Consider the following 25737-nt stretch of genomic DNA (forward strand, 5'->3'; position numbering starts at 1 on the left):
AAAAAAAAAAAAAAAAAAATATAGAGAAAGAAAAATGCGACAGGAAACAAACACAAGAACAAACTTTGTTACATAGTGGTCACATAAATCCCCAGCCCGGTGCTCCTCTCCCAATCTTTTTTCTTTCTTGGTTATACCGTTATTTTGCCATTTTCACACATTTGCGCCTTATGACCCAGATTCGCCTTAGACCGTCCCATGCATATCGTAAGGTTGTCAAATATACCAAGTAATTCAAAATGGAAGCAATACTTTTTCGACTTTTTACATGGCAACACCCGGAGCGCCATCGGAGACATTATCGGAAAGATTGATAAGAAGCTGTGCGAGACAACGTTTCGTGGCTGCATCATCGCGGAGAACGGAGGAGAAAGTGGCATCTCGCAAAGGCTCGGGAAGGCATTGGCGCAAGGCCTCACGCGCTCTGCTGTTATCACTCAGGCTACAGATGGTTAGGGACTGTTCACAAATGGAAGGTGTTGTCCAGCCATTGATCATATGTGGCCTAGAACTTACCGAAGGAAGCAGCGCACAACGTGCTTCAGAAGCCTTACGGTCTGCTGCTCCACGAGCTGGGTGACCATGTTGCTCAGAACAGTCCCCACAGCATAGAATCTCTCGTATGTCGCACAGATATATGCAAGACCAATGTCATCAAGCAAGATTTTCTGCACGATAAAGATAGCAACTGTTTTGCTCAACTCCGAACCGGTTTCCATGATACGGAGGCAAAGGGGGATTATCTCAGTTGTGAGAAGGAAGTTGATGACATCGGAAGAGTCATTCTTTACCAACGCTCCGATCACACCAAGAGAGGTGAGGCGGAGATATTCGAACGGGCGAGATTTGGAGGTCGTATTCAGGAAAGGATAAAGAAAAAGCGGGATGTGAGCTGGAGTGTTTGCGTCAGCCAAGAAGCGTTGCAAGCAAGCATGAACTGCTACGCACCATTCAAAAATAATGTGCGGGTCTCGTTGTGGGAGGCGACACATTGTAACAGAGCCAGTGCGTTGCATACTCGATTTGAAGCCGCGGCGGTTAACTGAGAGGGGTTCAACAAGGGGTATACAGAGATGATCTCCTGGAGCAAAGCAGTCATGACGCCTACAATAGCATACTCGTTAGCATCCATGAAGTCGACAAGTCGACAAGTCGCCACATGTAAGAAACAGTTCATACCAAACGAATGCCAAATGACGAGGGCCAACTCAGGAACCTGCTCTCGCTTCTTACTTAGTTCCATAAGAGCAGCTTCTCTGCGGTTTGGATCCAGAAGTTCGGCAACCCAGATGAAAACCTTGCGGTTCTCATCACTAATCCCACCATCCATCACCGATACCGCGCCCGGGAGAGCGCCATCCCCGCTCAACCCTCCAGCACCCGCACCCTGTGCTGGGTTTCCAGCAGCAGGGTTGCCGGCCATAGCGATGCGATTATAGTGTTGTTGCTGGGCCGCCGCCGCTGCCGCCGCAGCGGCCTGCACTTGGGCATGCTGTTGGGCCACCAAGGAAGAATGCTGTTGTTGGGCCTGGTGTGGGTGGTGCTGGGCTTGATGGTGCTGCTGCTGCTGCTGCTGCTGCTGTTGTTGATGTTGCAGCCAGGAGGGATCAGCGGGGTATTGATGCTGATGGGAAAAAACGTGCTGAGTCTGCGTCTGGAGCATGACGGGCTGGTGAAGGATCGGGGACTCGTAATCCTCAGGAGGACAGTCGTGGCAGCTCTGAGCGACGGGAGACAGAGATACAAGGAATGAGACGTCGAGGGAAAGGTTTCTATTGTCAAGGATTTGCACCCGAAATTAAATTCATGAATGACAGGTTTTTTGTCGTGGTTATTTGCTTGAGGGTTGAATATAAAGTGCGCGATTCGGCGTGTTGAAGAATGATGTGTGAGCGATGGATGGAGAAGTTGAGGAAGTTCCGGACTACGGGAGGCGGGGAGAACGCAAGTTCCGGCCGAGCATTGACTTGATGCTTGAAAGCCGTGCGCGGCCCGCTTAAAACAGTCTCAAGCTTCATTAACTAAGCGCCCTTTGAAGTAGCTTTGACATTGATAGTATAATTAGGTGTTCCGGCTCAGTCTCTCTTTTACCGGTCATGCTTCTTAGTCTTGCTCCAATCTCAACTAAAAATAGTTTCCTGAAGTGGTTCCTTAGCATACAATACCAAGGTGCCAAGGTCCCTCCGCGAATTCGCCGCCTTACACGTTACACAGAATGTCGCACGAGTTCTTCCGGCAGGTGCAGGGTCCTATTGCGGTAGTTTCGAACAGAGGTATTCGGTACATGTGCCTGTCATTACGGTGCAGAAAGCGCATGATTTTGTCCACCCTCTCAGTCCTGCTGTCTAAAGTCTGGACCTTGCGTTCATATCTTTTGGTCTAAACTCAATATACTCCGGTTCCTGCAGCTACATACACAAATAACCTATCCAAATGTTTCCGATCAAGACTTTTCATTACTCAGTATCTCTGGCAAGATGACATAATTGTCATTGCACTGTTTCGTATTTACATCGTTCCTTCATTGTCCCCGTCAAAATATATCCGAAAACAAGGGAGACAAAAAATGGACAGGTCATTAGAACATGGATACATAGCTCATCATCATACATATCAACTTTCAGATAAGAAAAAGAAAAAAAGGAGAACAAGTGTACGGGGGATTTGACGCAAGGCAACCGAAACATGGTAATACAAACAACGCAGAAAATACCAAACCGGCGCCATTCTATGCTCGATAGGGAACCAAAAGGGAATGGGGAAAAGAAGAAAACAAAAAATCATAAACAGGTTCATAGTCTTATGCGACTCGTTGATAGATATTCATTGTATCACTTCGTTAATCATGATCGTCGTGAGCGCGTGCGAGATCGTCTGGATTGCCTGGTGTCCCTTGTCCGTCTCGTTCGTCTATCCGAGCTTGCGCTACCTATGGAGCAGTCAGTAAGGGCTATAGATCCATTAGTGTCAAAAGAAGAGGACACATACTTGCGCTGGTGTAATAATCAGAGTAGTAGTATGAACTCGGGTAAGTGTAATCGCTCTTTTCATCCTCGTGGTCTCTGCGCCTCTTCAGTCCCAGACATAGAGCAAGCGCGCCCAACATAATCCCAAGAGTTGCCAACCCGCCCCATCTCTTTCTTTCGCCAGTCTGCGGCGGTGGAGCTGACGGACGCGAACCGAACCATGTACGTCGTTCAGGCCTGCCACCATGCGCATGATGGGAATACCGGTCTTCCACATATGTGGTCTCCTTTCTTCTTCTTCTACCACCAAGACCCAGGCAAGCAAACAAAGCCTCCAGAGCTCCCCGACAGCACAGGCAGGCGCAAAGGAGCAAGAGAAGAAAGACGCCAGCAATTGTTCCGATAACGATACCTGCGATTGCCCCACCGCTTAGTCCTCCATTGTCTGGTGCTTTTTCGCCGATGAGTGTGGCTCCGTCGGTGCCAACAGGAGCAACAAATCCCTGTGTGGTTGTCGCCGATGCAGTCGCAGTAATAGTAGACGCACTTGTGCCTCGTACTGGAGGTGTAGCGGTAGCGGTGGCCCAAATTGATGAACTTCCCATCACACATTGGTTGTTGGAACAGACGTACGCCGCACCACAACAGGTGTTTCCGCAAATGGTTTCGCCCAGTTCGGCCTTGCAACTCCCTGAGCCACCCCCAGCAGTTGTAGTCTGTCCTACATAACTGCTCCATGTAGATGTAATTGTCGACACATCGGTTTCCGTGGTGACGAAAGTTGTGGTGAAGTACTGCCAGCTGCCACCGGAAGAATCTGCACAGACTGCCTGGCCATTGCCATCGGTGCTACACGTCTGACCGGAGCTGCAGCAGAGTTGGCCATAATAGCCACAGGAGTTTGCGCAGCGCTTTTCGAGGCCGGTCTCATCAAAATCCAGAGGGGACGCAGCAGAGCGCTGAACTTGCGCCAATAGAGTCAGTATGGATATCGCCGAATGTAATATGCGAGAAGTGTGCATGGTGGACGGAGATATGTGCCGGGATCACGAGAAGAGTGCCAAACTCGTTCAGTCCCTCACCAAGTCCGATAAACCACGAGCACTGTTGATGATATTATTCAAACTTGACTAGACCGGTCACCCCGGACTATGTATGGGTCGGTATCGATAAGAGCTTGTAAACGAAAGACAACAATCTTCAACTTCGTAACCACGTCAGAGAAAATGTCAAAGCAAGCATGACAAGCAAAAAGTGACAAAGGAATTTTGAAGAGAAAAGAATGAGGGGGTGGATGAGGGGGGTAATCCTCGTGGGTGACCGAGAGACGGTAAGTGACCGTCAGCTCTGCTTTGAAGCCCTGTTTCCCAGCCTCCCGTATACTACCCAACCACCGGGATTTCCTGCAACAAAATAACAGCAACAGCCAATCGCTACCTTTAGACAAGAAAAAAAAGCCCAAATGAGGTACTGACATCAAAGTTTACTCATTGAGAGGAATTTCTAATTTTTCCTTCATTGAAAAAGAGGGGGCTGGGAGAGTCCCTGGTTTTTCCTTGTGTTGGATCTTATCGTCGCAATGCATTGGACGCTGTGCCCCTCACTGTATTGGAGAAACGGCAGAGACATGACTCAGTCAATCATTGCTCTTGCTGGCCATTTTTGCCTTCCGTGCCTGACATCAGTTTCATACTAATTTTCCATTATTACCAGCGGGACAAAGACGGAACCTGAACTAAATCGCGCGTCAAGTAACTCGAGTCGGTGTGCGAGGATCCCCCGCTTCTATTCGACAAGATCGATCTATAGAATCACCTCTGAGGTATCTATTCGAGTGGCCCCACGCCGAGTCTATCGCCGTCAATCCCAACTACTCCATACTCCATCTATGCCTATGTGTTGTCTCGTCACGCTTTAGTGCCTTGCCAGCAAAGCGGATGAATCGGGGACAACACACCGGTGGAAGATTATCCGATGCTGTGGTCCAGACTAGCTTTTTTCTAGCCTAGTTATTCATGCATGAAACTAGCGCTAGCAAATGTACGATGGGTGTATTTCAAGGTATTACACTATTTACGACAATGAAGCGGTGTGATGCCTTGGTATCTGTCAGTACTCTCTCTGTATGTCATCTTTGTGCGTGTTTCAGTGCCTGGTACAAGGTATCAGGTTAATCCAATTCCGGTCATCAGTATACCCTGGGTTATATGGTTCAGACAGTAATGTTGGGATCTTATGTCCCCTTATCCTAGATATGTACATATGTAAACGCCCCAGAACAGTAGATTTACACCTTAGCATAACTCTGAACCATAACATCGTTCAATCATCCTCCATCCTCTCCAAAAGAAAAGCATACATACGAGGTCAAACCAAGTAAAAGTCCAGCCATAAGCTTTCATGTAATATGTGCGTGAAAGACGCCCCATTCGTTCAACTTCCAGGAGATCAATCTGTTGTAACATGTAGGTAAAAGAGAAAGAACAAAAAAAATATTTTCATATCGCATATCCACCATGAAGAAACGTAAAAGCATCAACGCTAATCAAATAAACATACCGGCCACGCCAATTACCATGCCAAAGACGAGATCTTCCAGACTAGAGGTCCGTCCCGGGGGTGCCCTGTTCATGTCTCCAGTTCCAGTCGCATACGTGTCGCAGTAACCCAGATTGAGGCCATGGCAGGCATCCATACTCAAGCTAGAACAGGTAGAGACTGCCCCAGCTGCCCCTCCGCCAGCTCTGGTTACACCTCCACCCTCAGCTGCCACCGTGACTGCATAGCCTCCTCCTAGACTCGAAAGACAACCAGTGTACTCACTTTGACACAAGGAGTAGTATGAGGAGCATACACCGGCGTTAGGGAACGTCGTCGGGACATAGACGAACGGATAAGCGCCTGGCATCGTCGAGCCAGTAATGGTAGCATCATTGGGTCCCGTGGTGGTCATAGAAGCAGTTGCGGTTCCTGGGAACCTGAAGCTGGTCGAGGCAGAGGTGAAGTCTCCGCTAAGTGAGCCTGTACATTTCGCTCCAGTCGGACAGCAGGCAATATTGTCGGCGGCGTCACGAGAGCAGACGGAACCTTGTCTGCAGCAGACGTCGGATCTACCCATATTGGAGCATGGGTCATACCCAGCCGGGCAGCTGTCAGCCCGCTTTAATATACGTAAGACTTCATATGCCCTTTTGTTTGCTTCGGCGGATTGCGGAGGAGAAAATGGCAACGTCTCTATCGATAACACAGTCGAAGCGAAGAATGCGACCGAGATCCACCCAAATACCTTCATTCTAGCGGCTAGGGCTAGAGTCCGCCCACTGGATTGTATATAGATCCCGGGATTGGCGTTCGGTTTAAATTTCGATCAGGATTCTTGGTGGGATTGGGTGTTGTGCGGTATGCGACAGTAAGAATACCATGCGGTCAACAAACTACTAAAAGCGGCAACCGTAGTGTTAATGGGTGGTCGCAAGACTCGAAACAAAGCAACATTCAAATTGACGGGTATGTATGAAAAGCAAACTTACACTCAGTGGCTAAATTCCAGCTCCAGATATCTTCGAGAACGGTCGGCCACGGTACCGGTGACCGGAGTCGGGTGGATGATGTATTCTGCATCGGGCTGTACTTGTTCTGGCAGTTAGGCGCAATCTCCACCGGGATCCCTGCCACAGCAACCGCGTGTCCACCCATTGTCCAACCACCTGCCCGGCTATTAATATAATCCTTTGACATCAAGGTGCATTTCTTGATAAACATACTCCGCTGCAGCCCGTGCAGCTTTACCACTGTTTCCTACCGATTCTCATACTTGGAAAGGGAAAGGGAAAATAAAAAAAGAAAATATGTAATGGGGTAAATGGATTTACTTACATATCGTTAGTCTAACGTTTAAGATTGCTCTCCAAAAATGAACTCTGAGACAATGCATGCTTTTCCATCTCTTACTGGAGTTCCCACACCGGGTACTTCTTGATACGACTTTCTTAACCTTGAAAAGCGGCTGTATTACAACAGCACGTAACGTTGTAGGTCTAAACGTTGAACTGCCAAGGTATAGTAGTAAGTTCCTACTTATTCTTAACACTCTCCTTACCAAATTCAATATATATTTCCATGGTTTTCCCGGATAGGCGGCTTCTAAAAGTCACGAAATTTGACCCAAACACCATGCCCGACCGGCACAGGAAGCCCGTATCTTAGTTGAGCATGCAATCCGGTCTCCGTCGGAACTCCCGTCTGATCAGTCTACAATATGATAGTCACTATTGAGGTGAACAAACTATTACATATGTTGCCGGGCGTGTGAGGGCAGCATGTGGGCGGACATGTTTAGACAATTACTTAGGGACGATGAATGGGTATGTATAGATAGGAGGTATTTCAGTGTGGAAGTACTCGGTTCTACTGGCTTTTTTGAATTCTGCAAGGTGTGGATGTTTGGCAGGATGCGACGTTCAATATAAGTGCAAGTGCCTCATCGAGCTTTTTACAAATCAACACAGAGACATCCTGGCTTGTACTTCTGTTAGCCATCCACACCCCACAGATCAGAAATCCTCTCCAAAGCCAGGAAGATCCTTCAAACCAACTCAGCATTCAAGCCCGGGAAGGTCGGTCGCCGGAAACTCATTGTAGTGAGTAATTTTGCTAACTGTACATGCGGAAACACTATACTTCACAAAGTAATGGGTCTCGGTTTCACCGTTCCTTTTTTGAGGCCTCAAAGGTGAACATAACAACCAGTCAGCGAGCCAAATGCCCTAGATTCAATGAGCTATTTAATGTCCAACTGGTACACTGATCTATACATTAATAAACACCTTAGCTAGATATATGTTGGAGCCGAGGGAGATATTCTCCACACTGGGTGCCCGCACGCATGATTGAGGGCAATGAGGCGACGGGCATGGCAGCGGTGGGGGCAACCGAATCAGTGCTATGCTTAGAAATGTTCTTATCACAACACTAGAGTCTAAGACTAGTAAGAGATATAGCATGCTGAGGAAGGTGTTGAATAGTGAACGTGGCCTGCAAATCCCTGTCAACTAACCGACACGATCTCTCTGAAAAGAACCAGACGACCTCCGCCTCAGGGTATGTCAAATTATCTGGGGCTTTCGATGCTGGCAAAGACATCGAAAACCAGTGATCTTGGCAGTCGATACGATGTGCACTAACGCGACCTTGCTCTAATATGGTTCATCGCCCACCTTTCCAAATATTATTCGGATGTGACGACAAGGTAGACGCATTTAGTGCACTTCCACAAGGACCTGCGCTACGCCCACTGAAGACGACATTGCGCTCAGGTAATTTGCCTGTGGGCAAGTGTTGAGCTCACTTTGAGAGAAATTTTCATGAAATCTCACACCAAATTGGATACTTTAACTTGCGAACTAAGAGCTTTCTGAGTAATTGCTTGTAGGTAATCTTGAACCCAACATTTTGGAATGACCGCACTTTCTAAACCATCACTAGTGCTTGCTTAATTTCAAGAGGAGCTAAGCCATGTAGTTTTCGCGCTCAAAGTATGTTAGCGGATAAAGAGATAAATTATAAAACAGGACGCATCAGTGGTGGGTGACATGTGACTGAGGGGAATGTCATCACATCTCAACTCTAGCATCGTCTCCACCATATCTATGGAGAATCCATACATTGCCCACAAAGTTAACAAGGCGAGACGAATAACTTCTTTTATGCTGTAATTCAGTGGGTTTCCGAGTTCAATAATTGACAGACGTCTATAACGTATCGCCGGCGAGCATGTCGCCAGGAGATGGTTCAGCCTCAATGGCAATACCTATAGTTGATTTCACATCCTGGAAGAATACTCAGGACCAAGCCTCTCGGCTAAGAACGGCACAAGAACTTGTCAAAGCCTGCCAAACCGTGGGTTTTGTCTACATCATCAACCACTCGTTGCCCGAGCCTGTCCTGGATGAAGCATTTGATTGGATGAAACGTCTTTTCAATCTTCCTGAAGAGGAGAAGATGAAAGCGCCCCATCCTGAAGGTTGGGCAGTGCATCGGGGTTACTCATGGCCGGGATTGGAGAAAGTTTCCCAGACGATGCCCACAGGAAATGATGAAGAGGCAAAAAAAAGGTTGCGAGAGATCCCAGATGTCAAAGTATGTTATGGCTTGCCTCGTATAACAAAGTCATGCATTGGAATAATATTGAAAGGACAAGGCCCTTATCTTACAGTGCTACAGGAAGTATATGATATCGGGAGTGATGAAAACACTGACCAACCCAATCAATGGATACCAGACGAGGCCCTCGCGGGCTTCAGGGCTTTTATGATCAAGTTCTATTGGGAATGCTGGGCAGTCGGCAAGGAGCTTTTACGTGCTCTAGCCATTGGATTGAATCTAGAGGACGATTCTTACCTAGTCAACAAGCATTCGGGACATGATAATCAACTACGGCTACTACATTACTTGCCCGTTCCAGCCGAGGATCTTGAGAAAGAGCGGACAGCCCGTTGTCCAGCGCATACGGATTGGAGTACTTTAACTATGCTAATTCAAGACGATTGCGGGGGTCTGGAGGTTGAAGATGTTTCGTGGCCTGGTACATTCGTTCCTGCACCCCCCTTGAAGAATGCCATTGTGGTAAATGTTGGTGACCTTCTTCAAATGTGGAGTAATGGTAAGTGCCCTATTCCGCTTGGCACAGTGCGACAATATATGGTCTAATCCAGACAGACCGACTCAGGTCTACAAACCACAGGGTCAGAATGCCACCACTCGCCGATCGCTATGAGGGTCCAAATCGGATGACTCGCGAGCGGTTCTCGATTCCCTACTTTATGTCTCCAGACCCGAAATCTGTAATTGAATGTATTCCATCGTGTATGAGCGAGGACCAACCCGCCAAGTACAAACCAATTACACAGACAGAGTATAACAAGATGCGAGCCTCTATGATGTACTGAGCACACCCGAGTCAAAATTGCTGATCCAGGTACTTCTTCTATATCATTAGGATATTGTCAGTCCGCTTTGTTGGAAATGGAGTTGAGCGATTGACCAAACGGTATATTGGGTAGCAACCTTCGCATGTGCTTGGATTTGTATATCGCGCACAGCCCAACTTTTGACATCATCCACTGGCATTTCTTTGAACGGTATCATCTCCAACCAACCTGAACGAATAAAAAGTGCCAGTCGAGTACAACTCCGTATATGTACCTTGAAGCCCTAAGCCCTAAGTAATACCCGTATCTGTATAACGCCCCACTGGGCGGACAGCGGAGTCAACTGAGCTTTGGCCGCCGATAAGTTCATCCCCGAGCCTCCGTCTTGCCTCTATACAATAACAAATATTATAAACCTTGCCCGAGCCAATCATACTCCTAGCTCACACCTTGCTACCAACTGCGAACACTTATTAATCGCAACTATTTGCAATCTCTCACTTTCTTGAACATCCCACGACGGCGACTTGCATCCCCTCACTAAACCCCTCATACCTAACCACTCCTCTACCGTGCCAAAATGTCTCTCCCGAATGAAGCCCTGCAAAAGGTAGCCTACTAAACACCTAATACATCGATGGAACCCCTAGCTAATGGCAAAATTCGATGTTCAGCTTCTCCAAGAACTCGAAAACCGTATAGTCACCTCCCAGCAACAGATCGGAATCGCCAAGGCCCAAGTGACCACAAAACAGAAGGCTATCAGACTGCTAGACTTGACATCCAATGAGATGAGCTCATTGCCTAAGGACACGCCTGTCTATGAAGGTGTAGGGAAGATGTGAGTGGGCTTCTACCTTGGACGATCTATTCTTCGCATGAATTCGGCATTGGAAGAGAAAGACATGGCGCTGACTTCGACTTGCAATAGGTTCGTGGGTGTCCCGATGTCGACGGTTGATAAACGCTTGGTGGCTGAGAAGGCGGAACTCAAGTCGGATGTGTCGGGGTTGGAGAAAAAGTTGAGTTCGCTGGAGATGACGCATAAGAACAGTATGGAGCATTATGAGCGGTTTGTGAAGTCCGGTGGTAAGGCTTGAGTTCAAGCGTATCCGGCACTGAAGTCATGTTGGAGTTTATCGTGGGACTATTCTGGCTTTGAGAACAGTCGGCTTCGGCGAGTCAGGTGTTTTTGAGAAACAGTAAGGAGAACCGACGAAGCGTTCTTTAACAGGACCTAGAAGGAGTTGTTCAGGATAAAGGATGAGGACAGCCAGTTATGATGTTACTCGTGCAAGCCTGGTACTGTGCAGAACGCACTCCAGCGCTTGGATATACAATGGTGTCCGGCTAATGGACGGAACTTTTGGCTGTGAGGCCTACTGGCTGCACCAGTCGCTGAGACAGCGATCGGCTACTCTGATGCCTAGCAAGTGTCATGTTTACCTCGGGAACTCAAATTCGGCACATGTCCTTAATACTGCTTCTGATCACTAGGTAGAAACCAATGTTAATAATATCCTCACAGATCAATATCTCCATCAACTTCTGTAACTCGCCTTCAGGTACGAGGATTACGTGGGTGCGACCTCTTGAACAGAGTATGCCAGAGGCAAATATCGCGCATTATAAGGCTTTGCTCTTCTCCAGCTTCGGCCCGACAGAAAGTCACGATCGTGAAGAGAAGGTCAACTTCATTATCGATGAAGTTTTCTAATTAACACTCTTATATGACTGTCGAGCATATTTGCTCGTGGTGTATAACCAGAGCATTGTTACACTCAATTCGACTCATTCTCAAACTGGCATCATGAGATACGTAGGAAGGTCTTAAACTGACCAGTGAGGCATCTGGTACAGAAATCTAGTGAAAGTGTCATTCAGACAAAAGTACTAGTAGATACACCTGGATACGCACCTACTTTTTTGCCAGCCATCACAAGTTTTCCTATTCTATCTAGCGCTCCCGACTCAGTCGTAGTTCAGGTCGGCATTGTATAGAGTTCGGCCCTTGTATAATTGTAGTCTTGAAAGCTCGACATCCTTGAATGTGAATTTGAATTCTCCCTATTTCTACTTCTATTCTTCTTGTGTGACCTTGCCGTTATGCTGACTTTCAGGATAGTTAGCTGCTCTTGTGAGTAGATGTCGGGAGAAACCTGAGGGTCCGCCAGACGAAAACCCATGAGATATATACGGTTTAATTACTTGTGGTATACATGTAAAGCTTGCTGCAGCCTTTGGCATACAATATTTTCTGGACAGAACATATGTATTGCCTGCGAATAGATAAAGACTATTATTTTTGTTGTTCCTAGGCTATAATCTCAACTCTTAGCGCTTGCTACTGATGCCTGCGAATCTCTAAAAATAGTATGGTGTGCCAGTGTCAATTCAATCCTGACCGGAGCGAACAGAGGTATGTGATAGGGATAAGTTTCTGGCTAGGCATTGCTACTGCCTAGTCATGAATGAATAGAAGGCTATGACCTAATTTCTTGTAAATCTCCGTCCTCGCTAACCAATATCCTGCGGCAAATAGCTCCCCTTTCCTTTTATCCGCCGCAAACAAATCACGACATGTCCTCAAACAGGTCGTCTCCCTCTCAATAATTCCCTCTAACGCCTGCTTCCCTACCTCGGAGAGCAGTCCTGGGCACTCTAACACAGCTTTCTGCAAATCCAGAAAAGTCAATAGCATTCCTAGGAGGATCTCACCATTCCTCACAGGATATTTTGAAGCGCTTAATATTTTTAATGAAAATTCACACGGAGACTGTGTGAGAATATCCGATAATGAATTTGGCAGAGGGTTTATACCCTTGCAAGATAGGATCTCGAGTCCAATATCGACGAGATCGGGAGTAGAGGCGCTGACAGTGTGGTGGATCTCGTCCATGCCAAATATCCCATCTGCCTCAGGGCTGAGGCCATACTGAGCCCTAAGAGTGCGAGTAACGGCTGCACCCAATTCGGTGGCTACACGAGAAGGAACCGTGACAACCGACTCTAGGAGAGAGATGTGGGCAAACCACATGGAGATAAACTTGGGCCAGTTCTTGTCAAAATTGATTAACAGAGGGTCGTGAGTGAAATCTTCGCCAAGCGGAAGAGCAGGGTATTCAGAACAATCGAAATTCAAAAATGGGTCCGGAGATGGCGCCAGAGTTGGATGTTGACGAAATCTCTTTCGCCCAGTGAACCTCCAGTAATCAGCCTGTACATCATTTCCAGTTGCCCGGGGGTCCATAGAGCTTATCCAACGTTCTAACAGATTCACCTCCTTTAGTGTGAAAGCTCCAAACATTTTCCCTCCGCGGCGCATTTCCTGGATCAACCTACTCTTATCTGGATTGCCCCTGACCACCCATGGGGCAGCGTCGCTCAATTCTCGAAGGAAATCCAGTTTGCTGCTATCGGATGTGATATGACTGGTATTCAGCCAGTCAGACAATGGCTTACCACCGATTCTAGCGGGGCATGCAGTGTGAATCTTCTGCGCCACTGCTGCTTTCGCAATCAGAAGGTTTCCAACTTCCTCATCATATGGTCCGGGGATGTCATTGTTCTCCGCATAGTAATCAATGTCCCCTCCGTCTTCGGTTACCGCCGACTCAATGCCATTCCCAAGATGCTTAGATAACGCATATCCTGCCTGAACACGTCTCCAAGCAATCTCTGCAGCCTCAGACCCTTCCCCACGCACAACTTGCGCTAGATATTGGGTTACAATAGATGCTGCCATCATAGCATGCCCAGAATGCGCGTTATTCATAGTGACCTGAAGTAGGAAATATTGCGCGTCAATCTTGAGCTCCTGCAGCTCGCGTGCCAAAGTCATCGTCTCAAAACTAAATCCTTCGAAATGGAGATTAAACCCAATAATCTCAGGTAAAAAGTCCTGCGGGAACAATGAAATGAGCAGTTGTACTACTGCCGCTTTGAAAGCCCGTCTATCGTTCGTGTTGGGTATTTTTTCGCCAAAATCTCGCTTATACGGTTCCAGTAATTTCACGTCCAGACCCTTCAACATTTCATTATAGATGTATGTGTGATGAAAGCTTAATATTCCATCCCCAAGCTCCTCAGAGAGAATCTGCCATAATTGCTTTGTGATGCGTCTGTGTGCGAAAGGCGTGTTGATATTATTAGTGAGACCTAGCCAGGCTCCATCCACCAGTTTAAGTGGCGCGAGCCGTGTCAGAACCTCAGCGGCGTGCTGTCGATTTGACACCAGCACCCTTGGACTCCCACTCCTCCTGTTTTGGATGTATCTCTGATAGGAGTCTTCCACTTCTTGGTGACTTGCCCGGAGAAAGGAAAAGAGTTTTTCGTCAGTGTATGATCGAATTGCGAATATCCCTTGGCCTTGGCCTTTGTCGTACGCTGTTGTTGTAATTGCGTCCGAAAGGAAGGAAAGCAGCAGATCCCGAGCTTTCGGCAGTATATCTTGATGGTCTTCGATATTCTGGAGCTTATAGTACAGAGATCGATAGTCGATGGTGCTCCCGCCCGTTCGATAGGTAGGTCGTTTTGATGTAGCCTTGCCACGCTTTTCCTCCTTTACTGCGTATATTGTAACACCGGGTTTCCGTCTTCTCCAACATCTTGTAAGCAGCAAACAAAAACAAAAGAAGAAGAAGAAGAAGAAGAAGAAGAATAATAATAATGCGTGTTTGGGAAGCGAAGTCCGCAGCAGCGGAACATCGAAAAGTTGTAAGCTCGTAGCAAGGTTTAGTAGGGTTTGAGAGTCATTGTCATTTAACGATGTCTCATTTCGAACTGGAACGCCCCCTACGTCGTCAGACAAGGTGCCACGAGTCCACCAGTACGATGATAGCCCCATCTCCTGAACCGGTAGCTTTGGACGTACTCTTCCAGTCTCAGTATTAATATCTCAATGTGGTGTTATTGTTTCAAAAACTCAACTAAGCCATCCATAATATCAAACGAAGCTAGGGTCAGGGCTCAGTTGTAGGAAATTTTTTTTTTCCAAAAGAAGAAACAAAAAGATAGAAAATAAAATAAATTGAAATAAAACAGGATCGGCGACTTGGAGGGAGATATCCTCGTGAAGCAGCCTTAAACTACCGGCCCTTTTAGATTACTTCAGTAGAACTAGTGAGTGTTCTATAGTTTCAGAAACTCCAACTTTTCCACCAAAGCCCGTCAATGTTGGGATCACAGCGGATGTCTAAAGGTCTTGTTGGAGCCACTTTCATGTGTCGGTGAGCTGGATGAGTTTGAAAGAACCCATCGACTGTATCGGCTCTGGTTCTCAGCTGAAATATTCTGGGGTACCCACTTCTGCACCGTAAACGGATCATTCAGGTGGGGATCAGTTCGGCTATAAAGTTAGGTATAACACGGTACTAGTCCTAGTAGATTACTAGCGTATCGACGGATCTTGCCGATCGTCCCGCGAGATCTCGAGCTCTGCTATGATTAGAAGCCCAGGAATGCCGTAGTCCAGAACATCCGACACGTGGCTCTAAGCCCATCAGGATGTGGTGGAAGGTTAGATGTTAGCGATAGAAGCTTGAACTACTACCTAGGTGGTTTGTTCAATGCTCACTACGATAAGTGGCAGATATAAACATCCAGCAACAGCTTAACAGTACTTCAATCATCATATAAAGCTATCAATGACGGAGAATTCTGATGCAAAGCACCCTTCACTAGAGCTCCACTTTTGGCGCGTCTAACCAATATTCGGGATGGCCTAACCGATCAGCCTCCTGCCATTCGTTGTTGCTTTCGTATTCCTGACGGATTGCTCCGAGCAGGCCATTCAATCCCTCAGCCACAGCCCTTCAGCTCGCCGGGGTAAAATTTCTTCGCCACCGAATTCTACTCCAGCTCTTTTCATGACTCATAATGTTTTATATATCTCAAGCTCCATCCATATCGGATGTAACACGGACACTAAACCATGTCCCTGGTGGGCAACCTGGAGCACAAAATGGAACTGGTTTGTCCACAACGTACTATTGGCTGAGCCGCAACCATGTGCTGTAGGAATGCTAAGCTGGCGAATTTGCTCAGAGGGAAAAGAATATGCTCTAAGATCCCTGCGATGCTGTTGGCTTCAGCAACCCCCTCAGTGCGCATTGCGGACTCTAGTTTTGATTTGACCATTTTCGGATCATCCAATAACATGATCTTCGTATGTTTCGTATGTGACGATGGCATTATTGCCCCAATAAGCCCGGGTAGTATATCATTTAGCAGATGGATACGCTCCCGGTAGCCAAGCTGTGTCATTACTCGTTCGTTAAGATTAAACAGACCTCGCTGTTAAGTGTACATAATTAGCATCCCGTCTGATTGAATGAAGCCAAGAGGTGATATCTACCTGGTCCTTGCCACCAAACTGAATATCAATATCATAGTACTCCTCTGACAATGCCTGCAGCAAAGGAGTGAGTACTAAGGGACTCGGCATAGTTGTGCCTCCGAGTTCGTCTCCCGTCTCGCGGGCATCCTCTAGGGAACTCAGAGCAGCAGGTAGCAGGCATCTATAGTACGTCGTGCGATGCAGGGATTCTTCCTAGGGGTGTATGTAGTTTACGAGATAGGCATAGATGTCGACAATATTCACAATCACTTAGGGAATTGAAAAATGATCAACATAGGTTATCATATGATCTCAAAAAGATACATACCTCCCCTGCGGCAGTTATAGAGCTTACAATCTTGACCCATAATATACAATAGCCGATATGTGCTGCTGCCACTATGTCAGAAGCTAGGCCGCAATTGGATAGGTGTAGAAAGGAAGCACACGTTTTCCAGTTGGGACAGTTGCTTGATAATTTCGTCAGCTATAAAGAGCAACTTAAGCACATAGGTGATAGGTTATACGTACGTCACTAAAATCTGATGTGTTTCTTCTGTAGTACCAGAGTTCGCAACTCCTGCCCAGAAAAGCCGGTTTAGAGCCCCAGCCGGCGAGTGATCAATGCGTACACTTCTTGAACTCCTTCGACGGCAACCATTGTGTCAGACTACATCGGAATTGATAAAAGATTACGAATCACAGGGTCTTGTCCTCCTTTTAAAGTTATTAGCTGGTTGCTATATCATTCCACAGATAGTACAAGCGGCAATCGAGAATAATTGTCGATTACATACTCAGATCCAAGAAGATATGGATGATAGATTTTAGGTGGGTCAGTCCCGAGGTTGGACCACAAAACACAGCTACGTAGCAGTGTCTTCGTAAAAAATTGGATCCCATCTCGATACAGGAAAGATGTGTTGGGTTGTTGGTGATTCACAACTAGCCCGTTTGGGGCCAATTACCAATTGGGAGTATCGCTCTTACATTGTTGATAAAGTCGGTGTGTAAAGACTTTGGTTGGCATCCAAACATAAAATTCACTAATGTATATTCCGTAACTACGTACAGTGACCAGGGTTTGTAAGGTAAAAGAAAAGAAAAAAAAAAGTGGAAACGAGTGTTCCTTTGCATTGTGAATCGACCGAGATATATGGCGAAATCGGTTTCGCGTGTATTTATGTCGATCGTCTCTCCTCGCGTATCCTAGGAGTGGAGCTCAGGCGGCATTGAGCTGGAACTACTCCGTACTCCGTACTGTGTATTTATTCATTTCCGATTGTAGATTGGATCGACAGTGCTTGCAAATTTACTTCGGCGCAGTTCCCTCCACCTCGTAACCTGAAAGCAATGCAAATTCAGATTCTATAATACTTTTCCCGTTGTGCTGTCTATTGTACAGTACATGCAAAGCCCCTTCAACACACCTATAACCAATGGTCTTCATCACCAATTAACTTCTTATAGATATGCCCAACTTAATTTTTCCGGCTCTATAAGGTTCCGATAATGACACCCATCGAGTGGCTTGCGCGTGCCCCAAATCTCTACATCGCAAGTTCTCAGCTCACCTGGTTGTACTATATCCACTATCCGCTTGTGGATGGCAGTGATGCTAACAAACTTAAATAGTTCGTTCAGGCTAAATCGTTCGCCACCTAACACAGTAACTCCTTTAACTGAAGTGCTTCGAGAAGATTTCTACGTAGCCCAAGAGCAGCTAATGTAAGAAAATAGTACGCAACGTATGTAATGATGTCACCTTATGATACGGGGTACTATATCCTATTTTCTTTCCATCTCCTCTTTCACATTTTTCTCAGTAACAACAACTCTCTAATACTCGGAACAATTGCGATGTGGATTTAGCTGTTATGCCCCTATTCTATAAGGACAGTTCCCGCACAGAGCTATTGATTCCGAGTCCTAGGTTACAGATTTGCGCTTACTACGTCTTTACAACCCGGACACTCTGTCTAAACTTGCGGTTCCATAAGCCCCACCATAGCTTCTATCCACATTCCAACCATTGGCTTCGCCAAGTTGGACCAGTTTAATGCTGGAGAAGGTTCTGGTGATGAAGTCAAAATTTGCTTAACGCATCTTGTTCGCCGGGGTTCTATTGCCTAGACTTAAGATGCGCTTGGAATCAAGCTTATGCTACGGGAGGTCAATGGTGCCTATGCCGCCTCTGACAGATACTTTGACCAATCTCCGGAAACGAAGATGAAAGACTCCCGCGAGGGACAGCCAGCTTCCAGTGATAGAGGAGGGAGTAAAAGAACGCTGGAATAGTCATAGGTGATCTATAGCATTGTGTTCAGCATTTACTCAGTCGAAAGGTACATGCTCGAATACTACGCAGAGCGTAAGTAAATATTACCTTTACGACAGTGAATGTAACATATACATATACCTGAATTTTCATGTTCTTGGTGATCAGAAGGATAATCAAGCAACTAAGGCGGTCATTCAATCCTATTGGATCTGCATCCTATGGTTTCTATACCCGCTTGTCGACAAGGTAAACGTGCGCAGGAGTGCGTAACAACATATATACATCTTTTCAACACCTAATTCTTACTACTCTTACCTAAAAACTCTTCCCTAATACCTTCCAAGCCCCTCTTCTGCGCCCCAGACTCATCAAAATTATCCTCCGCAAGCCAACTTTCCAAGGCCTCCTTAACACCTTTACAATCCCACTCCTCCCTTAACATCGAAAACCAAGCCGTATCCCTATTCCTCCCCTTGACAACCATATGCTGCCTAAACACACCCTCAAACACAAACCCAAGCCGCTCCGCAGCCCTCCTCGACCCCTCATTCAGTGCATTACACTTCCACTCCACGCGCCGATACCCCAGCTCCTCGAACGCATACTTAAGCAGTAGATAGGACGCCTCTGTCGCGCCTGTTGTGCGCTGTAACGCAGGCGAGAACAACACCCACCCGATCTCGAGCCGTAGTTGCTCAGGCACGATGCTCATTAAAGTGATCCAACCCAGGACTTTTTGGGTTTTATCGGCGATGGCGTAGAAGAGGGGATCGGTGGAGTTGCATTTGGTAGTTACTGAGACTTGGAATTTGTCGAAGTCAGTCTCTGGGTAGGGGCCTTCTGGGAGGTAGGTCCATGCTGATGCTTTGGTGGGGTCGGAAGTTCCGCCGACGAGGGACCAGAGGGCCTCCGTGTGGGAGGGGGATAGGTGGATGAGGTCGATTGTGCGGCCTTGGAGTTTTTTGGGGGTGGGCCTTTGGGCTGGGGGTTGGTTGACTGAGTCGCCCAGGGGGGTGGTCATTGTTATTGTGCTAATTGGGAGCAGGTGATTGCTATGAAGTTCTATAGTATTGGGATGGCGAGGGGGGGTGTATGATTTTGGAGATTTTAGATGGACTGGAACTGACTCATTAATATAGTTGTTCGTCCGCTAAATATATGTCCCGAAAACTCTATTTGATTCTCTTATCCACTGTGTATTTAAGGTAGTGTATGCGGGTCTTGTTAGTGTGTGGTAATAGGGAGGCGAAGGGGAGAAAGACAAAGAAAGCATGAGACGTGTTGGGTGGGGTGTACTACGGGGGCCTGAAGGAGCAGCAATACGTAGTACTGTCTACGATATAGTAATTTACTATACTAACACACTCCCTTACCTCTTTAGGAAGGCAAGCGTCTCAGAAATTGAGATAGAGTTTTCTTAGTATTGCAGCAATTAGGCGCGGCCACAGCAGCCTGTCTGCGCCCGCGGCGTTTTCTGCACGTTATAGTAAAGTGCCCGCCCATGATGTAGTGACTGCACAGTACTCTCCATACTCAGGTACAATAGAACTTTAATCTTTCATAGAAGTGCAGATTTTTTTTCTTTTTATTCTCTTTTCCTTTTTTTCTCTTACGGCTTCATCCTACAAAGGCGGGGAAGTCACTGGCTCGCTTCGATAACGGTGATATTAAAGTATTCAGCGTCCGTGGGTACAAAAGCTGCAGCTTAATATTGAAAGTTCGAGATTCCGGAGAATACACGAGTATGTATGTACATACACACCAAAGCAGGTACAAACCTTCTAGTAAATGCTAATACAGAGGAAGTAAAACACATTTCGTCTCTGCTTTGGAGTAGTCCACCCAAGATAAAACCATCTCTGATCCATAACCTACCCAAACCCCTCACTAGTACTAATCTGCACTAAATACTAGAGAGTTCCCCACTCGACACAAGGCTGACGGTCACTGACTTTTCCTTCATCTACATGACACCCGCCGACGTCATGTGTATCAGGCAGCAAATCCAAATGATCATCATATTTGATCGAATTAATTCCACGAAAAATCACTGGAATGCAAAAGAATATCCGCATCCATCCATCACGCGCGCGCCACCTCTATCAGAAGATCGATCGATGGATGATCAAAGAAAGTTCTGGTTCCGTGGGATTAACCGCCTTGTTTTCCTTGGTTGAGGGCCGTCGTTACCGCTCGTTTTGAATGATCCGGGGGTACTATCTACCATAGTAGCAATATCTATGGATAGTAATCCATAGGTACTAAGGATAAACGGGGATCTTGATAAGACGGCCTGTGTCAAAGGAATGTTTCACATAGCCGCTGGGCTGCAGGAGTGCTTGTTTGGTTGCGCTCGGGCTAAGTTGGACTAACTTAGGGCTGTCGAGGCGCGCGGGGAAGGATTCATTGGGTATCGTTGGGAGGTACAGTCGGTAGGAGTAGTAGTAGGTGCTAGTAAAGGTTTATTCGAAGAAATTCATGTCTTTTAGTGTACTATCTATAGATACTCATCAATCATGGACATTTGTTATATCTAGGACCCTTTTACCAAGAGAGATAAAGTCACCAAGTGGCCACCCGATGCGGATCATCACTCAGCCTGACCCCCAAAACCCAACCTGCCAGTCCAATGAGTGATTCCTGCCCAGCCATCACGACAGTCGAATAATAAACGGCTTTTCTTCTCTTTTGTCCCCCACTTTTCAGCTGGACCGCCCGCGTTTACGAGGCACGGGGGCTGGTCCTTTTTCTTTCCCTCTGACTGAGGCTCAGTCATATTTCTCTTCGCTTCTCTTCTTCGTCTGGTTATCTTTCGCTTTCTTTATTCTTTACTTCTTTCGCACCCAGAGGTTACCCCTCCTTGTGCTTTGCTTTTAACCCCTGTCATCTTCTTAGGAATTCTTAATCCCACCACAGCTGTTTCTTGGAAAGTTGTGTTTGCCAAGTGCTTCTTCCCACTACGTCACTTCTTGTGTCTCCTCTCTTGAATCACAAAACCGCCCCGCTTCGACAGTCCACATCCTCAACTGCCATCATTGGAAACACAAAAGATAACTAGACCCCAGTCTATCACAAAAAAAAAAAAAAAAAAAAAAGAGAGGGGTGACAAAAATCAAAGGGTAAAAAATATACTCTTCACTAAGATGCCTCGTCATCAACAACACATCGTCCCATGGACCGATTCCGAGTCTGACTACTCAGAGTCGGACTATTCCCTGGAGAACGGCCGCCGTCGGACATCCTTCAGGAGGCGTTCCTTCTCCCGTCATCGCTTCAGCCCCGATCACGGTAGCACCACTTACCTGAGTCCCGTTGTGCAAGACGTGCATTTGCACCGCTCTGCATCCACGGGCGCCCGGCGACGACGGTCTCATGAGCGTCCCCCGCCACCTCCGGCCGTCATCGTCGATATCAAAAACGACTCGCGGAATAAAGGCTCCAACAGAAGTGCCAACAGGGCCCGTAAGGACCAGCACCAGGAGACTTATATCGATCCCTACGAGTCAGAGGACGAGACCCTCCTGCGTGCTCATCATAGACGGCCTCGCGCCAGCACTGCCAGTACGCCAAGAGAGGCTTCACCGCGGCAACATGAGCGGGATTATGAGCTGGTGATTGATCAGCGGCTGCTGGAAAAGAACGACCATCGACAGGATCTGGAGCTGTTGAGACAGCAGCAGGAAATAGAGCGCTTAGAACGGGAGTTGGCTCGCAATCGGCTTGAAACCCGTGACGCTCGTGATTCCCACGATGTTCGTATTCTCAAGCAGGAAGAGGACTGGTACGAGGATGAGATTAGTGAGCGACTGAGGAGGCTGGAGAGGTATGAGAAGAGCCAGCGCATGGAGGAGGAACAGCGGCAAGCGGAACACCGCTGGAAGCTGCATCAATTTGAAGAAGCCCAGCGCCATGCTAGGGAGGATGATGGCGTCAAATCAAAACTGCGCGAAGAGAAGCTTAAGGAGCTCCGACACAAAATTGAAGAGGAGGAAGAGCAGCGCAAAGCAGAACATCGTTACAAGTTGCGTCAGTTTGAGGAAGCCCAGCGCCATGCTAAAGAGGAAGACAGTGTCAAATCAAGACTGCGCGAAGAGAAACTTAAGGAGCTCCGCCATAAAATTGAAGAGGAGGAGGAGCAGCGCAAAGCAGAACATCGTTACAAGTTACGTCAGTTTGAGGAAGCCCAGCGCAAAGCTAGGGAGGATGAAGATGTCAAATCGAAGCTGCGCGAGGAGAAGCTCAAGGATCTTCAACGCAGAATCGACGAGGAGGAGGCGCAGGAGCGACTCAAAGAGCAGATCCGTCAGGAAAAGCTCAAGGAGCTCCAGCGTAAGATTGACGAAGAGGAGGAGCGCGAGCGGATCAAGAAAGAGATCCGGGATGAGGAGGCGAGAGCCCTGCTCGCAAAGCAGGAGAAAGAGCGTAAAGAAGCTGCGATGAAGGCAGCGGCCATTGAGGAATGGAAATTGAACGAGGAGCGGCGGATCAACGCCGAAAGAGAAGCGAAGAGGAGACGTGACGAAGAATTTAGGGCTCGACTGAGGATCGAATTCGGTTATACGGAGGAAGAAATTGAAGAGATAATCACCAAAAAGAAGAAGAAGGAAGAGAAAGACGGCAAAGAGGAAGAGAAGGAGAAGAAAAAGGAGAAAGAGAAGGACAAGGAGAAGGAGAAAGAGAAGAAGAAGAAAGGAAAAGAGAAGGAGAAGGACGACGATGACGAAAGTGAAAAGGAAGAGAAAGAAGAACACCGGCGGACGACATGGATCAAGGTATGCCACCTAACTGCCAATACTTTCCGTGTCTGGTCAAACTAATATCAATGTCTAGGTCCACCGCAGACATCTTCTGCCTGACACTCTGATGGCCTATCACTTGCCCTGGGACTGGGATGACGTGAGTGCCCTCGAAGGATTGGTATCTCCGAAGTAGGCAATGCTAACTGACAGGTGACAACAGCGCGATAGCAACTATATCATTATCAAACAATGGATCTCAGAAGACTTCCAGGAAGAGCTCTTCGATCACACCCGACGACTTCGCGAAGGCAAACTCATTACCCAGACCTCCAACACATTGACGGAGTTGAAGGTCAACGACAGGAAGAAGGACAAGATGTACCTTGTGCGGAAAAAGAGCCCCAGTCGGAGGGCATGGATTTTTACTTGATCAGCCGATTGAATTGTTTTGCGAAACAAGTGATACCACTATACGTCTGCTTTTCATGATTTAGGATTTGGTGTCTCAGCTGTTTATTGGCTTTTTTGTAAACTTTGATGATCTATTGGGTCCTGAAATGTTTCGCGTTGATGTTCATTTTTCGTCGTGAGTTGGGATTTTGATGATATGTTCGCACCTATATATGATACAATGATGATTGCCACGATGTATACCCAAACTCCTTTATGATCCAACCCAAACTCCCAAATAAATGCTCGAGCAAAATAAAGATATAGGTTATTGGTTATACAGACACCTAGCACCTAGTCCCTTGATGCCCAGTGCTTCTCCGCATAAAGGATCAGCTCTTCATACACTGTCCAAGCGAGTGCTGAACTAAGCGCTTTTCTGGTGATACGCAACCCTAAGCCGCCCAACAAGCTCCGCACGCCATCTTCATGAATCATCATCTTCACCGCTCGCATCATGTTTCCGTACTTGTTCGGCATAAGTTGCAGTCGAGTCTTGACCGCATCAAACGGGTTAGTAATCGCAGTAGCAAGGCCAGCCGCCAATGCTCCAGAGACAAAGTTGATTGATGAAGAGGATGACTTTAGCGATTGATCACCAGTACCCGAGTCGGCCAGCGATGCGAAGCGCCGCTTCAACTGCTCATAAAAGAGAACATAGAGCCCTGCGTACGGGGCATCACGTGCAGCGGTTGCCCCAAACCCAGCGAAAAGTCCTCGGACACCTTCTGTACGAAGGATATCGCGCCCTGCGCTGTACAGACTGCCATATGCGTAATAAGTCGACTCATAGCGTACTTTTAGCACGGTGACGGGCATCATCACAAATCCCGCCGCAACGCGAGCGGCCGCACCCGTGGCAAGGTTGGCCGAGTTCGACAGCTTTGGAAGGGCAGACGAAGATGCCATACCTTTACCGTTTGCGCCTGCGCTGGAGAGGGCGACCGGGACTCCGGTATGCGCTAACCCTTGTCGTAGGGCATTGAGACTTGTGAAATAGAGCGCTGAGCCGATGCCTGTGCGGAGTGCGGAGGGAAGGGTTCCACGCCATAAGCCGCAAATTCCATTCGGGGAAGAGATAATGGATTTTATTGTCGGTAGAAGCGCGGCGTTCTGAGACTGCTGGACTCGAGTCTTGAGAAGGTCTGCTGGCTGGAGGAGGATGGCGGAGCTGAGACCGGAACAAAGGCCAGCGGCGAAATGAAAAGTAGTTTTTGATGCTGCCAGCAAATTAGACAGGAGCAAATGTGCTTCACCGTAACGATAGAGTTGTAATTTCTTCTCCAGTGGGCCGAAGAAAGAAAAGAGTAACAAAAAAGGTCGTAAAAGAGAGGAACATACTCGTAGTGGCAGAGGTCTTTTTCACCTGGGGCACTGCATATGCAGCGCTGTTCGACATTGCAATATTATTCCACAGGCCCAGCCTGGACGTTCACGAATCAAAGTTTATATGCGCTTTGAAGGTTGATCAGGCGGTGATTATCACAGCAGATTCAGTTCATCCGCAATGGACACCGCTTTTTGTAGATGACGAGAATCTTGCGAGAGACCGGGATGCGGTCACAGTCACGAAGGGGGCGGCAGAGACCACATCTCAAGCGATACAGAAAAAGTAATTGTAAATTGGCGAGGTGAGATCTGACATGTACTCAGATCAGGAACGATGTAAGGTTCCAAAAAAACGGAATTGCCGGTAGCATTTTTCCTCTCGAGCATCGCGGTTGGTGAAGTCATCAGAGCTCCGTTCCGGATCTACTATGATTGGCCGGATATAGTCACGGGCGGCCACATGCGGTGTATTTCCGGTACTCGATTACAGCGATCAATTTGCTTCGGGGAAGGTGTGCAGTACGGCATAGTTACAGTACATCGGCTTACCTAACTTTTATTCCAAACGGAATGCGATCCCTGGCCACGAGACTTTTTAGTTGGTGTCCATGTAGTATCTTTGGTGCAATCAGGCCTGCGACTCTAGTACATATGTACCCATCCATGGATGCACCGAGGCATATGTATGGAATCTTGCCAATTGGGG

General features: G+C 47.3%; 9 protein-coding genes across 9 annotated transcripts; 3 read left to right on the forward strand and 6 right to left on the reverse strand.

Annotated features, from left to right (window-relative positions):
• Window positions 1-15: 15 nt before the first annotated feature.
• Window positions 16-2031, reverse strand: BDV27DRAFT_115084 (Rcd1-like cell differentiation family protein). Its single transcript, XM_032064628.1, has 4 exons — window positions 1180-2031; window positions 949-1104; window positions 517-892; window positions 16-442 (listed from the first exon to the last, which is right to left on the reverse strand). Exons 1-4 carry the CDS (start codon window positions 1661-1663, stop codon window positions 265-267), a joined length of 1194 nt encoding a protein of 397 aa, XP_031927422.1. The 5' UTR covers window positions 1664-2031; the 3' UTR covers window positions 16-264.
• Window positions 2032-2432: 401 nt separating this feature from the next.
• On the reverse strand, window positions 2433-4484 carry BDV27DRAFT_115089 (uncharacterized protein). Its single transcript, XM_032064629.1, has 2 exons — window positions 2989-4484; window positions 2433-2929 (listed from the first exon to the last, which is right to left on the reverse strand). The coding sequence occupies exons 1-2, from the start codon at window positions 3986-3988 to the stop codon at window positions 2844-2846; spliced, it is 1086 nt and encodes a 361-aa protein (XP_031927423.1). The 5' UTR covers window positions 3989-4484; the 3' UTR covers window positions 2433-2843.
• A 675-nt stretch (window positions 4485-5159) lies between these two features.
• Window positions 5160-6756, reverse strand: BDV27DRAFT_128508 (uncharacterized protein). The gene is made up of 3 exons (XM_032066985.1): window positions 6731-6756; window positions 6497-6673; window positions 5160-6403 (listed from the first exon to the last, which is right to left on the reverse strand). The coding sequence occupies exon 3, from the start codon at window positions 6256-6258 to the stop codon at window positions 5512-5514; it is 747 nt and encodes a 248-aa protein (XP_031927424.1). The 5' UTR covers window positions 6259-6403; window positions 6497-6673; window positions 6731-6756; the 3' UTR covers window positions 5160-5511.
• Window positions 6757-8518: 1762 nt separating this feature from the next.
• BDV27DRAFT_115121 (isopenicillin N synthase family dioxygenase) lies at window positions 8519-10117 on the forward strand. Its single transcript, XM_032064630.1, has 2 exons — window positions 8519-9627; window positions 9684-10117. Exons 1-2 carry the CDS (start codon window positions 8739-8741, stop codon window positions 9911-9913), a joined length of 1119 nt encoding a protein of 372 aa, XP_031927425.1. The 5' UTR covers window positions 8519-8738; the 3' UTR covers window positions 9914-10117.
• A 172-nt stretch (window positions 10118-10289) lies between these two features.
• Window positions 10290-11428, forward strand: BDV27DRAFT_128511 (putative prefoldin subunit 1). The gene is made up of 3 exons (XM_032066986.1): window positions 10290-10505; window positions 10570-10736; window positions 10827-11428. The coding sequence occupies exons 1-3, from the start codon at window positions 10476-10478 to the stop codon at window positions 10993-10995; spliced, it is 366 nt and encodes a 121-aa protein (XP_031927426.1). The 5' UTR covers window positions 10290-10475; the 3' UTR covers window positions 10996-11428.
• Window positions 11429-12356: 928 nt separating this feature from the next.
• Window positions 12357-14741, reverse strand: BDV27DRAFT_172439 (iron-containing redox enzyme family protein; the record flags this gene model as incomplete). Its single annotated transcript, XM_032075875.1, has 2 exons — window positions 12357-13796; window positions 13827-14741. The coding sequence occupies 2 exons, from the start codon at window positions 14739-14741 to the stop codon at window positions 12357-12359; spliced, it is 2355 nt and encodes a 784-aa protein (XP_031927427.1).
• A 3954-nt stretch (window positions 14742-18695) lies between these two features.
• Window positions 18696-19747, reverse strand: BDV27DRAFT_128512 (GNAT family N-acetyltransferase). The gene has a single exon (XM_032066987.1). The coding sequence runs from the start codon at window positions 19532-19534 to the stop codon at window positions 18809-18811; it is 726 nt and encodes a 241-aa protein (XP_031927428.1). The 5' UTR covers window positions 19535-19747; the 3' UTR covers window positions 18696-18808.
• Window positions 19748-21523: 1776 nt separating this feature from the next.
• BDV27DRAFT_115150 (uncharacterized protein) lies at window positions 21524-23839 on the forward strand. The gene is made up of 3 exons (XM_032064631.1): window positions 21524-23285; window positions 23344-23409; window positions 23473-23839. The coding sequence occupies exons 1-3, from the start codon at window positions 21657-21659 to the stop codon at window positions 23680-23682; spliced, it is 1905 nt and encodes a 634-aa protein (XP_031927429.1). The 5' UTR covers window positions 21524-21656; the 3' UTR covers window positions 23683-23839.
• Window positions 23840-23868: 29 nt separating this feature from the next.
• Window positions 23869-25184, reverse strand: BDV27DRAFT_115154 (putative mitochondrial carrier protein). The gene is made up of 2 exons (XM_032064632.1): window positions 25044-25184; window positions 23869-24922 (listed from the first exon to the last, which is right to left on the reverse strand). The coding sequence occupies exons 1-2, from the start codon at window positions 25099-25101 to the stop codon at window positions 23997-23999; spliced, it is 984 nt and encodes a 327-aa protein (XP_031927430.1). The 5' UTR covers window positions 25102-25184; the 3' UTR covers window positions 23869-23996.
• Between the last annotated feature and the right edge of the window lie 553 nt (window positions 25185-25737).

The sequence above is a fragment of the Aspergillus caelatus genome, assembly GCF_009193585.1.
Source record: "Aspergillus caelatus strain CBS 763.97 unplaced genomic scaffold BDV27scaffold_91, whole genome shotgun sequence".
Classification (NCBI taxonomy): domain Eukaryota; kingdom Fungi; phylum Ascomycota; class Eurotiomycetes; order Eurotiales; family Aspergillaceae; genus Aspergillus; species Aspergillus caelatus.

What these genes read in the sequence shown, in the direction of transcription:
- BDV27DRAFT_115084 (XM_032064628.1), bottom strand. Translation starts at nt 1,663, where the DNA reads ATGCTCCAGACGCAGACTCAGCACGTTTTTTCCCATCAGCATCAATAC. An exon ending in CGTCATTTGGCATTCGTTTG is followed by an intron (nt 1,105 to 1,179) that starts GTATGAACTGTT and finishes ATGCTATTGTAG; the next exon opens with GCGTCATGACTGCTTTGCTC. An exon ending in CCGCACATTATTTTTGAATG is followed by an intron (nt 893 to 948) that starts GTGCGTAGCAGT and finishes CAAACACTCCAG; the next exon opens with CTCACATCCCGCTTTTTCTT.
- BDV27DRAFT_115089 (XM_032064629.1), bottom strand. Translation starts at nt 3,988, where the DNA reads ATGCACACTTCTCGCATATTACATTCGGCGATATCCATACTGACTCTA. An exon ending in TGATTATTACACCAGCGCAA is followed by an intron (nt 2,930 to 2,988) that starts GTATGTGTCCTC and finishes ACTGCTCCATAG; the next exon opens with GTAGCGCAAGCTCGGATAGA.
- BDV27DRAFT_128508 (XM_032066985.1), bottom strand. Translation starts at nt 6,258, where the DNA reads ATGAAGGTATTTGGGTGGATCTCGGTCGCATTCTTCGCTTCGACTGTG.
- BDV27DRAFT_115121 (XM_032064630.1), top strand. Translation starts at nt 8,739, where the DNA reads ATGTCGCCAGGAGATGGTTCAGCCTCAATGGCAATACCTATAGTTGAT. An exon ending in TCTTCAAATGTGGAGTAATG is followed by an intron (nt 9,628 to 9,683) that starts GTAAGTGCCCTA and finishes TAATCCAGACAG; the next exon opens with ACCGACTCAGGTCTACAAAC.
- BDV27DRAFT_128511 (XM_032066986.1), top strand. Translation starts at nt 10,476, where the DNA reads ATGTCTCTCCCGAATGAAGCCCTGCAAAAG. An exon ending in CGAATGAAGCCCTGCAAAAG is followed by an intron (nt 10,506 to 10,569) that starts GTAGCCTACTAA and finishes TTCGATGTTCAG; the next exon opens with CTTCTCCAAGAACTCGAAAA. An exon ending in TATGAAGGTGTAGGGAAGAT is followed by an intron (nt 10,737 to 10,826) that starts GTGAGTGGGCTT and finishes GACTTGCAATAG; the next exon opens with GTTCGTGGGTGTCCCGATGT.
- BDV27DRAFT_128512 (XM_032066987.1), bottom strand. Translation starts at nt 19,534, where the DNA reads ATGACCACCCCCCTGGGCGACTCAGTCAACCAACCCCCAGCCCAAAGG.
- BDV27DRAFT_115150 (XM_032064631.1), top strand. Translation starts at nt 21,657, where the DNA reads ATGCCTCGTCATCAACAACACATCGTCCCATGGACCGATTCCGAGTCT. An exon ending in GGCGGACGACATGGATCAAG is followed by an intron (nt 23,286 to 23,343) that starts GTATGCCACCTA and finishes ATCAATGTCTAG; the next exon opens with GTCCACCGCAGACATCTTCT. An exon ending in TGCCCTGGGACTGGGATGAC is followed by an intron (nt 23,410 to 23,472) that starts GTGAGTGCCCTC and finishes AGGTGACAACAG; the next exon opens with CGCGATAGCAACTATATCAT.
- BDV27DRAFT_115154 (XM_032064632.1), bottom strand. Translation starts at nt 25,101, where the DNA reads ATGTCGAACAGCGCTGCATATGCAGTGCCCCAGGTGAAAAAGACCTCT. An exon ending in AAAGACCTCTGCCACTACGA is followed by an intron (nt 24,923 to 25,043) that starts GTATGTTCCTCT and finishes ATTTGCTGGCAG; the next exon opens with CATCAAAAACTACTTTTCAT.